This window comes from Salvia splendens, chromosome 20 (assembly GCF_004379255.2).
Source record: "Salvia splendens isolate huo1 chromosome 20, SspV2, whole genome shotgun sequence".
NCBI classification, from domain to species: Eukaryota; Viridiplantae; Streptophyta; class Magnoliopsida; order Lamiales; family Lamiaceae; genus Salvia; species Salvia splendens.
The window spans coordinates 15,196,429-15,210,463 of record NC_056051.1 but is presented as its reverse complement, the minus strand read 5'-3'; the positions used below and the strand labels follow the sequence as shown (position 1 = coordinate 15,210,463).

The 14,035-nt window shown below is 40.2% G+C and overlaps 1 protein-coding gene and 1 pseudogene across 1 annotated transcript; one reads left to right on the top strand and one right to left on the bottom strand.

Annotated features, from left to right (window-relative positions):
* Nucleotides 1–2,419: 2,419 nt before the first annotated feature.
* LOC121781535 lies at nt 2,420–6,303 on the bottom strand. The gene is made up of 5 exons (XM_042179262.1): nt 6,034–6,303; nt 5,653–5,705; nt 3,508–5,571; nt 3,358–3,426; nt 2,420–3,247 (listed from the first exon to the last, which is right to left on the bottom strand). Exons 1-5 carry the CDS (start codon nt 6,152–6,154, stop codon nt 2,663–2,665), a joined length of 2,892 nt encoding a protein of 963 aa, XP_042035196.1. The 5' UTR covers nt 6,155–6,303; the 3' UTR covers nt 2,420–2,662.
* A 2,622-nt stretch (nt 6,304–8,925) lies between these two features.
* On the top strand, nt 8,926–11,657 carry LOC121781534 (annotated as a pseudogene).
* The last annotated feature ends 2,378 nt before the right edge of the window (nt 11,658–14,035 follow it).

Below are 14,035 nucleotides of genomic sequence, written 5' to 3'. Positions count from 1 at the left end.
CTCTGAGAAGCCCAACTCCAAAAATACAATAAAAACACCACCAAAATCATTCAATAGAATGAGCTTTGAAGATTTGCCGAAGATAAAGAAAAGTGAGTAAAATTGGGGGTGAGAGAAGAGTTGCAGGAGAGAGAGAGTAAAAGTGAGAGAGAGAGGGCAATATTGACTATCATAGAGGAATAGTACACTATCACTGCTTTTGGGTGGTATAGTGTATTCACACATTTGTGGATAGTCCACCGGGCCAAGGCGGGCTTTTAGTAAATTTTCGGGCTTAGAGAGTAGTATCATAGCAATCAAACACCTGATATACCTCCGATAGGCGGCCCTATCAAAGCCTATCAGTACAACCAAATGACTCCAAAGAGTATACTGAAGAAAATAAAATAAATAAAAAATAGTGAAATAATTGACCACGTAACTTGTCACCCATAAAACGCTCACGCAACAGTCCGCAGCATATCAACTCTCTCTGAATATTTACAACTTTATTTCAAGTATTTATCCTCCTATTCTTTGAGAGCATCCACGGTGGAGCGCCCTAAAGCCCGCTCTATGCAGCGCCACATCAGAATTTTATCCTGCTCTCCTTCCACCTGCAGTGGGGTGCCCTAAGGGGCGCCCTAAGCATTTTACTATTGTTTTGTTAATTAATTTAAATGTTTTCAAATATATAAATGCAAACTTAGAAAAAAACACAACGATTAACTAAGAACGACAAAAAATTCATTGATTATAAAAAAAAGTTACACGGGTTAGAAATAAAAAAATTTGACTATCCTACAAAAGCCCCAACTTCCGGCTCAACTCATCGATCAACCTCTGGAGGAATTCGGCTCTGGCCGGATCCGTACACTTCATAAGGGCGTTGTGCGTATCCAACAACGTCCGTGCTATCGAGGCCGTTGCCAAATCCGCGTAGGCAAGTGTCGCCGTGGTCGAGGTCAGGATCGGCGATGGGGGGTGGCGGCCGAGAAGGATGTCGCCTTCGCCTTCCCCTTGTTCTTTGCAGCCTTAACGCCTATGGGACGCCATCGGAAGGACATCGGTGTGCCGGAAGTCTCTTCCTCCGTGCACATCTGGTTGAGGTCCACCGGACGAGTTCCGCTTTCGCTGGTCGTGTAACCACCAGTGTCGGTGGTCTTTGTCCTCTTCGCCGCACCGGTGTGCAGTATCTCGCCTTGGAACTTCTCTTTGTCCCTCAAGAGCACCCAGATGTTGAAATGCTTGAAGTCGCCGTACATGGACTGGTACGACAACAGCGCTCTATCGCGCACGTCGCTCGAGCTCTCGCCGCTTCCCTGATCCCTCGAGCACTTCTGGTACTCCGCCGCGAACAGGTTGACTTGCTTCTTCACCTGATCCCAGTGCTTGCGGAGCTGCTTCCGTTGGCGCTTGTACGCGCTCGGCGATGCGCTCCCAGTACGCGAGCTGCCTTTGGTTGTTCGCGAATATCGGGTCCTCCGATATATCCACCCAACACCTCGCCAAGACGAGGGTTTCATCTGGCTGGTAGTTCGTACGGCCGGGGGCGTACTCTTCACAATTGTCGGAGGTGGCAACTTGTGTGCCCGGTGCTTGGTCCGCTTCTTTCTGGCGGGGGGGGGGGGGGGGGGGGGGCGGCACGGCGAGTTGGAGACGACTCCATGTCGGAGAGACCAGTGCGCCATCTCCAAACATCGGGCTACTAGGACTTGAGTATCCCACCGGAATCCATTTTATAGTGTAATTTGAGAGTTTAAAAGTTAATCGAAAAGTTACAAATGAAAAGTGAAGCTGGGGTATATATATAACAAAATTTTTGAATTAAAAAAAAAAACTAAAACGCGTTGCATCGTCCGCGTCGCTCACAGTGGGCGGACGATGCCCTATCGTCCGCGCTTCGTCCGCAGACTAATCGTCAGGCGCGGACGACGCATCGTCCGTCGTCCGCGGAGCCACAGTGGCGGATGATAGCGCGCCCGATGCATCGGGCGCGTTATCGTTCGCCCCACTGTGAATGCTCTAATCTTTCTCCTACTTTATTCATCTTTTCTCTTTCTCTCTTCTATTTTACCTGTATTTTTTTCATTTTCTCTTCATTGCTTTTTCATTAAATTGTGTTATTTATCAATGAATTATTTTTAGCAGATGGACAGATTATAGAAATGAGAATATATTAAACATTATACATAAAAATAGCTAGGGAGCGGTGAGAGAAAAAGTGTGAGAATAAAGGTTGTAGTGTACATTTGTCCCTTTTCTTAAAAGACAATAGTACCCTTGTCACTATTTGATGTATAAGGAAATATGAGAAAATGTTGCAGGTGATCCTGATATGATCCTCGTTCTTGATTTAAGGTTTGATGTGGTATGAAATGAATGATGCTTTATAGATTGTGAAAGTCATTTGATAATTTAGATTAAAGAACTCAATAAATTGAAAAATTAAAAGAGATAAAACTCATAATATTATTAATTATTATAAACTTGTGATCTCTTGCTGTTTTGTTCTACAAACATAATGTGATTACTGTTGCTGAATGATGCAAAAGAACTTGGCGACAACAAATGATGCAACAACTAACTATTTACTTTCAAAACCCTGTCCCTTTTTTTTTTTAAATCATGAATCACAATAGATATAAAAGCTATAAAACCTCAAAAAATCAGACCAAAACAGTTATATACCTAACAAAATATCACTGGCTATCTCATCAAGCAATCCATTCAGCATCTGTCTTTCCACATCTTTCACCACAGTTTCCATTTCAGGAAATATGGACATCATTCTGCTCCATTCAAAATCCCACATGCAGTTCACATCAGGATCCTCATTGTAAATGTCCTTGCTGAGCATTCTATGCAGTCCAGCTGCTACATCACACTCATCACTCCCACTCATGCCATAGCACTTCAGTAACTCCAAGTTCTTGCAGAGTTGCCTCACCAAATCATCCAATGACCTTATCTTCACATTACTCATGCCAGTCTTCATGTAGGGGTTATACATGGATTCATGCCGCCTTGCTTTTCTCCTTATCACTTCGTTCGCGGAGTCCAGCAGCACGAGCTTCTTGCCCGACACTTCGTTTTCATGGTCAGCGGCGTGGAGGAAGCTGAGAGGTATGTTGAGCTTGAAGAGAGCCTCTGCTGTGCTGAGAAACATCTGGCTTTTTATCACTGTCTCCTTGAGGTGTTTTTCCTGTTCTGTCAGTTGCTCTTGTCTATTCGATTGCTCGTGTTGAAGAAGATCTCGTTCAGTGCTCTCTTCACGGGTTTGAGTAAATGATACGAGGAAGATGTAAGATTAAATGTAGTCTTAATGTGAAAACATTGGCATTGTATGGATTAGAAGCTTACCTAAGCTTAGAACACCTTGGTTTGTTCTTCTTCAACCTTAAGTGTACGAGGCTGTTCCTCCTCCTCGAGATCATCCACTACACTCTGCAAAGCCAGTAAAGTGTGACATAAGCTTTCCAGATGATAAACTTTAATTCAATCTGTTAGAAGTTAATGTAAGGTTACGTTGTTGAGTTTGAGTTTGTTCTGTCTCTTGTCAATTTGGGATTCATTTGCTGCAGTGCTGTTTAGTACGATCGCCTGATCATCTCCAGTTTCTATCTTTACATCCAGCTTCACTGGTTCAGCTACTATTTTTGATGCGTTGATGACTTTTTCTTCTTGTTTGACCTTGCGATCACTTGGTTCCTCTGTTTTTTGGGATGCGCGGCTTTTGTTTTGAATCTGCTGTTTCAGACCTCTCAAAATGTTATCTGGTCTTTTCGCAGTACCAATAGAATTTCTTCTAGTCGCAAGTACTTCTATCTTTTCAGGAATCTCTCTTCTCTGAACTTTCCTGCTAACAGTTCTCTTCTGTGTGGCTGAGGCCTCGGCTGGCTTCTCTTCTGCAAGCAGTCGACTGCTCCCCTCTTCTATACCGCTTTCGGTTTTAGATAAATCCTGACTTTGCCTCTGTGTTTGAGGATTTTCTTGATTGATTGCAGTATTCTGCGAGTTATCAATCGTGAGGTCAGCATCTTGATGTCGTCTGTGAACAGAGTCTCTCACGGGAACTTTCGTTGATCTCCCATCACCAGGAGTGGATTTTTCGCATGGTAGCTTCTTCTGCTGATTCGTGGCTGCACTTCTCTTGGATTTTGAGGCATTTATGTGTTCCACTTGTTGGCCCTCGTGGATTTTTGCCACCAAATTATGTTTCTGAAGCTGCTGTGGTTTATACTCGACCGAGTTCTTGTCTTCAGCGCGATCAGGTCTTTTAGTGACTTGTTCTTGATTTTTCGGAACATAGTTATTTGCATTCCTCTTTTCTACTGAATTTGCACTTACCACTTGCTCAATCCTATTGCTTGTTTTGCCTTCTGCTTTCAGCATTGTGCTTTTCAGTGCCCTTTTGTCCTCTCCATGAGTTGGTTTCCTCGTGTTGTCTTTGAAGCTCGTGACTCCATCGACATGATTAGTCTGGCTTTGTTGTTTCTTTATCATGATGTTTGCTGGCTCGATGCTCACTGCTTGCATTTTAAAGTCTTTACGCAGCTGGCTCCTCTCCGAGTTTACCATTTTAGAGGCGCCATCCTTCGTTTCATGGCTCTTTTCGGGTTTGATCTGTTGCTTGGGGTCTCTTCTTGGAAGCAACTTGTTGGTGCTAAGATCAGATCCATTGTTCCTAGTCTCTCTAGTCATGGATTTTTTCTGCTTGGCACTTTCGTTCGAGACATTTTTCCCTCCTACCGAGCCCTCCTTCAGAGGAGCTTCTTCGAGCCCCATAAGTTTAGCTATCACATTCGAAATCCTTCCCTTCTCTGGTGTAGGCTTTGATAAACTTACGACACTGTAATCCTCGACATAGCTATTAGACCTCGTGTGAGGAAGCAGCTGCGAGTGGGTGATAATAGATTGTTCCGACGTTTGTCTATATGGTAGAGCTAGCGGTTGCTGTCTCGTTCCACCCTGGACCACTCGGGACTTCCCTGAGGCTCTATCAAAGGAGAATCTAGGCCGATCCAGCTCCCACTGCACGACTCTTTTCCCGTTGTCATCATCCTCATCCTCATCCTCGTCCCCATCCTCTCCCAATAACTTTATACGGCCTTTCCTCTGTGAACTATTAGTGTACTCTGAAGCGTCCTGTAAGCTCACGAGCATTCTCAGGGACTCTTCCAAATCGATAGCACCTTTCAGCAGCTCTCTCCCAATCTCAATCGAGTTTCTGTCCAAGTTAAGGCCGTTGGAGCATGCGCTTAGAATCTGGTTGAGCTTGTGAACTCCTTTCGATATTTCATTCACATGGATGTTAGGAAACGAACCAGCTGATGTATGATTGTAGAAGCCGGTAGCCTCCATTTTCCTCGAGTTCGATGATCTTCGACCAAATCTGTTGAAGAAATTTACTAGTGGATTGCTACTGGACCCGCTAATGCTACTGAGATTTCCACTGTTTTCAAAGGCGAAAGCTATGGCCATCGACAGATCTCTGACTTGCTTAGAGCTTTGCCTGCCCTCGTACACAATGATATGGCTCGATGCGTCCTTCGTGTTCACTGATCTACTGCCTCTCGTTGTAGAACGAGCCTGCACGAATGAATGACAATAAGACCACTTGTTTCGTGTTTCACTCAATGATAATTGCATAAAAAAGACACCAATACTTACGGAATCTAGGGCATTCATTTGTCGAGCGCCCCCCCTTGATGTCCCACGAGCAACTGTTGTTCGAACATTCATGAGACCTTAACGGTGAAAGGCTAACACAACAACCATATGAATTTACATACAAAATCACCTTAATCACTGTTTTTGTGCCTCAACTTTTTGTTAAAATTATATCCTTTTCAATCAATGTTACACTTGCTTCTTTTTGTTCACATTCTTGCTTATCTCTATGCAACATAGCTATTAGAGTTCTCTGTTCCTAACGTTGCCTCGCGAAAATTTTTATCGATTTGATCCGGATCGCCTAAATCTTGTCATTCAACAAGTGTTCCTTAGAGTTAAGTCACTAAACATGCATGAAGAGTGTTGGGAGAACTTCACCTCTAGACGTTTGGCTCGACTGTCGGCTTGAGTGCTGAGTGGCGGCCATCCTTTCCTTGCGCTGGCGCAGATCATTCAGCAGTTTCTGCGCGAAATCTGGTTTCGTCGTCATGTTGCTCATTCTCACAAGCCTCCCAAAATTGAAAAGTAAAAATGAAAAATAGTACTAGTGAATGAATTTGGTGGCTGTTGAAGAGAATCGTGAATGAAATTTTAGTGTTTGTGGGAATGAGTTGTAGCTATACTTGGTGAGAAGGTTGCATCATGCTTGTTGAGATGTAATGTGGGAATAAAAATGAAGATTGAATATGTAGATATGTTTATTTATTTTATTAGTTGTTAAAGGTTGATGTAAACATGATGAGGGAGGGGAATTTGAGTTGCTCTTGGTGGAGAATTGGAATAATTTGCTTCCATTCCACTCCAAGCAATGGAGGGATGTAGCTTTAGGTTTTGACTTGTGGGTTAAGATTTCTTCTCCAAGTGACAATTACAGTTGGTTTGCTACACAAAAACTCTTCTTGATATGTCTCATTTTACTTGCCTAGCTTTAAATTTACTTGAAAAGGATGATTTCTTTGTTTTAAATGCCGTGCAGGTGCTCTTCTTCTATAATCTAATCGTGTGGCGGCGTAAATAGCCGATAAACTAACTTAAGCAAATATTTTGTAGAATTGGGAGGTTGGGGTTTTGATCTAACTACTAACTGATTAGTAATCTTAAATTAATATATATTTTTAACAATTAAATCATGAAATTTAGTGATTGAAATAATATGAAGTGAGTTATATTTTAAATTTAAAGAATTATTAAATAAATTCAAATGTTATTAATGCTAATTATTAAGTATGTTAGTTAAACTTAATCACTTTATCTCTCCTCAAAATCATTTAAAAACTTTAAATTTATGTAACATTCTCATTTTAAATTATTTTTTCGTAAAAAATATGTCAAACTAAAGGTAATTTATAAAGATTCTAATGAGATCTCAATTGTATATGTTCGAACGATGACCAAATGATTAATTTTTTATACTAATTTTTATTTAAATTTTCGTAAACGTTGATAAACATATTTTATATCGATAAATGCATCAAAAAGTTCAATATAATGCAAGTACAATATCAATAAATCTGCGTTGAAGTTTTCATATACTCGTATTGTGTTTAACTATTTATATCATTGTGTTGATATTTTTAATACACTACATTGATATAAGGAAAATCACGAAAATTATTATATTATGACATATTATCAATTTTACCTTTTCTATTGATATTTTATCTACGAAATTCACGAGATTTAATCTCATCCTTTTATTTTAACATCCAATGAGGTGGGCATGGTCTTAAATATGTTGAAATACTATATTATTTTAATATGACCGTGGGATGGTATCCTAAGAAGAAAACACCCATTTAAAACAAATTACTATACCATTCATGAAAAACAATATTATATTTTTTTTGGGGGTAGGAGGGGGGTTGTGTATCAAAATTAATTTCTATCTTTAATAAATAAGGTTTATTTTTTAATAATAATACTTCAATTACTTTAACTTTCTATTTATTCTTTACATAATTAATTTGAATTAAAAACCGTATTATTTATTAACAATAATTATAGAGGTAGTATAATATAGGAAAGTAAAACATATAAATATGTAGGTTCACATACAGTGGTAGTTTGATTAACAAAACGCTAATTTCGGTTTATCAAGGATATGAAACGTATTCGGCCAGTGAATCCGTAGTAATATTCTCCCATGTGCCATTGTTCAAAGGAAAAAAATCGAACTCATTTCATATAGCATGTCATCAATATAATGTCAAAAATTGAATTCAGTGATAGATGTAATAAAAAATTTAAATGATCATGTATAAAATTGATATTTTACAAAGTTTGGTGGGAATAAATCTGATAGATGTAATAAAAAATTTAAAGGATCATGTATAAAATTGATATTTTACAAAGTTCGGTGGGATATATTTATTCGTCTCATAATAAGAGTCTTATTTTATTATTTCTGTTAATCCGATAATAAGTTTTATTTTACCATAAATGGTAAATAAACCTCACATTCCACCAATTTATTACACTCACATTATATTATAAAACTAATATATATAAGTAGGACTCATCTTCCATTGAGAGTATCCGTAATGGGGCGGATTATGCTTCGGATGATGCATCGTCTGCCCCTTCGTTATGCCCTAAGCCTCGCTCCAAATCTGTCAGCGCGGCATCAGTACCCTAATTATCTCCGAGAGCGAATAGCCTTTTCTAATAGTGCTACAGTATCAGAATTTTCAACTAATGAATTCAAAATAAATATTACTCCCCCCGTTAGCCAAAACCTAACATTTTTTGCCATTTTAGATTGTGCATCATTTCAAGACACACTTACATTTTTTCTCATTTTTAGTAAGTAGGTCTCATATTTCACTAGTTCATTATACTCCATCCGTCCATGAAAAATAGTCTCATTTTGTCATTTTGGGATGTCTAAAAAAAGTCTCATTTCTAAATACTCCATCTATCCCACAATAATAGTCACATTTTGCCATTTCGATCTGTCCCAAAATAAGAGTGACATTTCACTTTTATCACAAATGGTAAGTAGGTCCCACAAATCACTAAGTCACTTTACTCACATTCTATTATAAAACCAAGAGTAAAGGCCAAAATTGTTCCTGAACTTATGCTCATTTTAAGATTTTGGTCTTCTACTTTATATTTTAAATTTTATATCCCGAACATTTCAATTCGGATCACAATTGGTCCTACACTAACTTTTTTGCGTCAATATTAACATGCAACTATGATATTTTGACCAACCTTCTTAACAGTCAACCTTCTTAATCCGATTTTGACAAACTTAAGGTGTTAACTATGATATTTTATTATTTTGAAATTAAAATCTTAGAGTATATTCTAAATTATTTATTCCAAAACCCACTGCTTCTCCTCAACCAACAATGGCGGCAGCCACCGCTCACCTCTTCCGCTCCTCCTCCCTTAACCTCTAACAGCCTCTCTCCCTCTCCTTCCCAAACCCCCCGCCGCCGATTTCCATCCCAGCCCCTCCGCTTCTCCGCCGCCCCCAAAATCTCCGTCGGCGACAAGCTCCCCGACGCCACGCTCTCCTACCTCGACGCCTACGACGAGCTCTAGACCGTCTCTCAATCGCTGACCTCACCGCGAATAAGAAGGAAATTTTGGTCGCCGTGCCCGGGGCCTTCACCCCGACGTGCTCGCAGAAGCACCTCCCCAGATTCGTCGAGAAGGCGGCAGAGTTCAAAGCAAAGGGCGTCGACACTATCGCCTGCGTCTTCGTCAACGACGCCTTCGTGATGAAGGCGTGGAAGGCGGATCTGAAGATTGGGGAGGAGGTGTTGCTGCTGAGCGACTGCAAGATTGGGTGTGAGCTCGATTTGAGCGACAAGCCGATTGGGCTCAGCGTGAGGCCGCGCCGCTATGCTATGTTTGTGGAGGATGGCGTTGTGAAGGTCCTCAATTTGGAGGGAGGATGGCGGCGCGTTTAAGAGCATCTGCAGCGGTGAGGAATTGACGTACGTCCGTGCCAGCAGCACGGCACCCGCTGTCCGCCGCTGCGCTCTTGCCGCTGCCCACGGCGCTGCTCGATGCATCGAGCACGTCCGTGCCAGCGAGCAGCTGACGTGGCGCATTCTGATTGGCCAACGGATTTATCCGTTGGAAATTCAATTTTTTTTAAAAAAAATCGAAAATAATACAAAAACTTTAAAAAAAATATTTTCAGATTCCTAAAAATATGGCCGTTTTATTACTATTTTTTTAGATTTTTTTTATATTTAAAAAAAAATTATTCTCAAAATCATTTATAAATACACACATTCATCATCCATTTTTCACATCAAATCATCTCTCATTCATTTCTCCTTCATATTTTTTAATACAACTTATCTACACCTTCATCTCTCACTCAAACCCTCAAATGGATTTCACCCATCTCATTGCGGAAGTGGAGCGCGAAGAACAAGAATATTATGAATAACATCGTGCCGCTACATCCATCGTGCCGCGACTACCCCCGCCCCTCCTCCTCGATCAACTAAATCAACTCGCCGCTACATCCATCGTGACTGGTAAGGACCCAACGAAAGGCTCGTTGCCGACTATTTTTCTGACAACCCGCGGTTTCCAGAAGATTAATTTCGGCGACGTTTTCGCATGTCAAAACGATTGTTTATGCGTATTCTCAACACATTGTTCGCCCGTGTTGAATACTTTCAAACAAGTAGAGACGCAGTCGGTCGGCAAAGTATCTCGGGGTTGCAGAAGTGTACTTGTGCCATCCGACAACTTGCTACTAGGCAAACAGCTGACCTCTTCGACAATTATTTGCATGTCGGTGAGTCAACTGGAATCCTTTGCCTTAAATTTTTTTGCGACGGCGTTCGTTCTACTTTCGGTGAGGAATTCCTTTGTGCACCCACCACCGATGATTGTCAACGGTTGCTTCGTCTTCACAAAACAGTCCACGGTTTTCCCGGTATGCTTGGCAGCATTGACTGCATGCATTGGAAGTGGAAGAATTGCCCGACTGCTTAGAGGGGCAACACTTAAGCGGCCACAAAGGCGGCGGCCCAACACTTATCCTTTAAGCGGACGCCGACTACCGTCTATGGATTTGGCATGCATATTTCGGTGTTCCCAGATCCAACAACGACTTGAACGTGCTCTATTCTTCACCACTCTTCAATGGTGTGTTGAATGGTGTAGCACCGGCGATCGACTTCACCGTCAATGGAAATGCATACCACATGGGTTACTATCTCGTCGATGGTATCTACCTGATAAGACTAATTTCATGCATCTGTTAGGGGGTTAAATTCAACAATTTACGGGGTCTAACACATCTTTTAAGCCAGGTGTGTAGAAGTAATCGCCAGACCCAGGAATGAAGGTAAAAAATCGCCTGGCGAATGATTTGGGGAGAAAGTGAGCATAATGAAGGAAAATTTGCCTAGACGGAGGAGATCGCTAGCCGGAGGGTAGAACATAGATTTCAAGAAAAGGCTTCTAGAAGATCACCTCCACATCTATAAAAGAAAGAGCACGCAACATACAAGAAGGACTTTTGGCTCTGAGCTCATTTTACACACACTTCTGCACACACTTGGGGTTTCAGAATTTGAGAGGGGGCGGGTTCATTTCAGTTGGCGTTTGTGTACCATCGTCCTTGCGTAGGGCGAAGAAACAATTTACCTCCTTTCGTTTTAGCTTTTCTGTTTGGATTTCAAACCGAGTCTTCGCTGTTCGAAGCTCGGCTTTCGTATTTGCTGATATATTACTGATTTATCTATGGAATTCTTATTTTCTGTCATGATGATGCGATTGTTGAGTTTTGATTATGTTTGATTCTGAGTTTGTGATTGTCTAGTTGAATGGATGCTTTTCGCACTTGATCTGGTGAATCGGAGTTAAAATCGGTGTTGGATTGTCATTGATCGGAGTGAATCTGTTGAATTGGAGTTCATGGAGTTGTTTTTTGGTTGTAGTTTGGTTCGGATTGCTTGGATCCGGAGTGGATTAAGCGTTCGCCGTGTGGATCTGAAGCTGAGCTGGTTGGTTGTGCATGAATTTGATAATTCATTTCTGTGTTCTGTTTACTTCGTCTAGTAGAAGTAAATCTGTTGGTTTCCGATTAATCGTCAGTTTCCGACGTCCGAATTTGTATGTTCTGTTTGAATCTGGGTTATTACTCTGTTTTCTCCATGTTCGTGTTTAAATCAGGTAACGAGATGCAGGTTGTAGTTGGTTAAATTTATAGTTTGTTATTTGCAGCTTTTCAGTCGTACTTTACCGATTCTGGAAATGGTCCCCACTGCATGTTCGATCTCTGTTTAGCTAGATTAGGAAGTCGTTTCCTCGAGGTAGTTTGTTTGAGATAGTGAAGTAAGGATGATGTTCTATGTTTGCATGATGTTCTCTGTTTCCTAGGTCTAATGTTAGCCAATTTTATTTCCTCAGTCTAGTTATAATTTTCTCAACCCAAATTTGCGTGGCAGCAGCCAATTCCTTTTCTAGATTCTCTTAAATGCCTTCATACGCATCTGTCCTCGTGGGATCGATCCCTGCTTCCCAGTACTAATTCATAGTATAGCGGGTTGAGGGTTTTGAACGCGGAGTTAGTGTTTCCAACGATCGAGACTTCTAGGATCCCCTGAGTTCCTAGACCTTGTGATCTAGCTGATTCTCTGGGTTTGCGAAGCTTGACCTAGCACAAAAGCACACTCTAATCATATCCGAGCACTTCAAATGGCGCCGTTGCCGGGGATGGATGACCAATGCAAATAGAGCATTGGTCAAATGGTCACATACACTTCAAATCGGATTAAGAAGGTTGACTGTTAATATTGATGAAAAAAAGTTAATGTAGGACCAATAATGATCCGAGTTGAAATGTTCGGGATATAAAAATTCAAAAGATAACGTATATGACCAAAATCGTAAAATGAGCATATGTTCAGGACCAATTTTGACCTTTACTTTAAAATCAATATAAAAAAGTGGACCACATATTCGACTAACTTTTATAACCCACTTATCTTTATATTTCTTAAAACCTGTGCACACCAAATATGACTTCTATTATTGGATGGCGGGATTAGAAAGATCACTTTCATACTTTATCCACTTTTTCTCCCTTCTCCCACACATTACCAGCCTTTTCTCCATATCGTTCTTATTTACTTTATTTCCCTTTTTCTTACTTTATCAATTTTTCATTAAACTCGTGTCCTCCACAAATAAAACTATTTTTTATGTACAGAAGGATTATAATATTAAGGACTATTTTTCATTCATTAATCATTTTAAAAAATTAAATAATTTTTGAAATTTATGCTGAGTAAAAATGCGTCTTTAATAATAGATAAAGTGAATAATTCCTTTTTATATTAATAGTTATAAAGATTAGACATTATGCTATTATAAAACAATTTAAAAATAAAATAAAATAATATATGAATGAATAAAATTTTAAAAATAAAATTTCCCCTGGTCTCCAAAACTTCTCAAAAAGTGACAAATAATAGGAAATACTTATTCTCTGTTCCTTTTTCTTTTTTTTGAACTTCACTTTTTCTCTGTCCTATCTCCTTCTTCTCTCCCATTTTCTCACTCCTCCGCGCCTCGACCGATTTCCGCTCTCTCTCTCCCTTCCCCTCCCACCTCTTCACCTCTGTAACATGTGAGCAGCTATTTTTACTAATTTCTTCTTTTCATAAATCTTTCGTTCCATTTGATACAATAACAAAAATTAAGGAGTATTATTTTGAAAAAATAAATAATTTGGGGGTAAATTTTCCTGTTTATCTTTTGGTATGTTAAATCAGTATATAGGGAAGAGTATTATGATTTGCAGAATGTTTAACATCAAATTTTTGTATTGTTTGTTAGTACATTTCGTGTTTATGTTGGTGACAATAGCATAAATTAATAATCATGTTATTTGATGGATGACAAGTTGGTGGAGAGGTCTGTGCCAGCTTTCGAATCTACGCCATCTTTTGCTTCTATTGGGTTTATCCGTTTATCTCTCCATTATTGCAGGTGTCCTTCATGACGGTTGGGATCATCCAAGGGAAAGGTGCCTTAAGGCCATCCACAATAGGCGCCCAGCGACCGCCCAGCCGAGCGCCGGCGCTGGGCGGTTCGCTGGGCGGTCTATTGCAGTTGCCCAGCGGACGATTGGAGAGAGAAACCGCGCAGCGCTGGGCGGTTTCGTGGCGCTGGGCGGTGCGCTGGGCGATCCGCTCGGCGATATTGCAGCGCCCGGATCGCCCAGCGCGATTTTTTTTTTAAATTCGAATTTTTGAAATTCGAATTTTTTTTAAAAAATCAAATATAAAAAAATATTATTTATTTATAAAAATTGTTTTCTATATATAAAAATCAATTTTTATAAATAAATTTATACTAGAAATTCGTAATAGCCCATATATATTTAATGGGC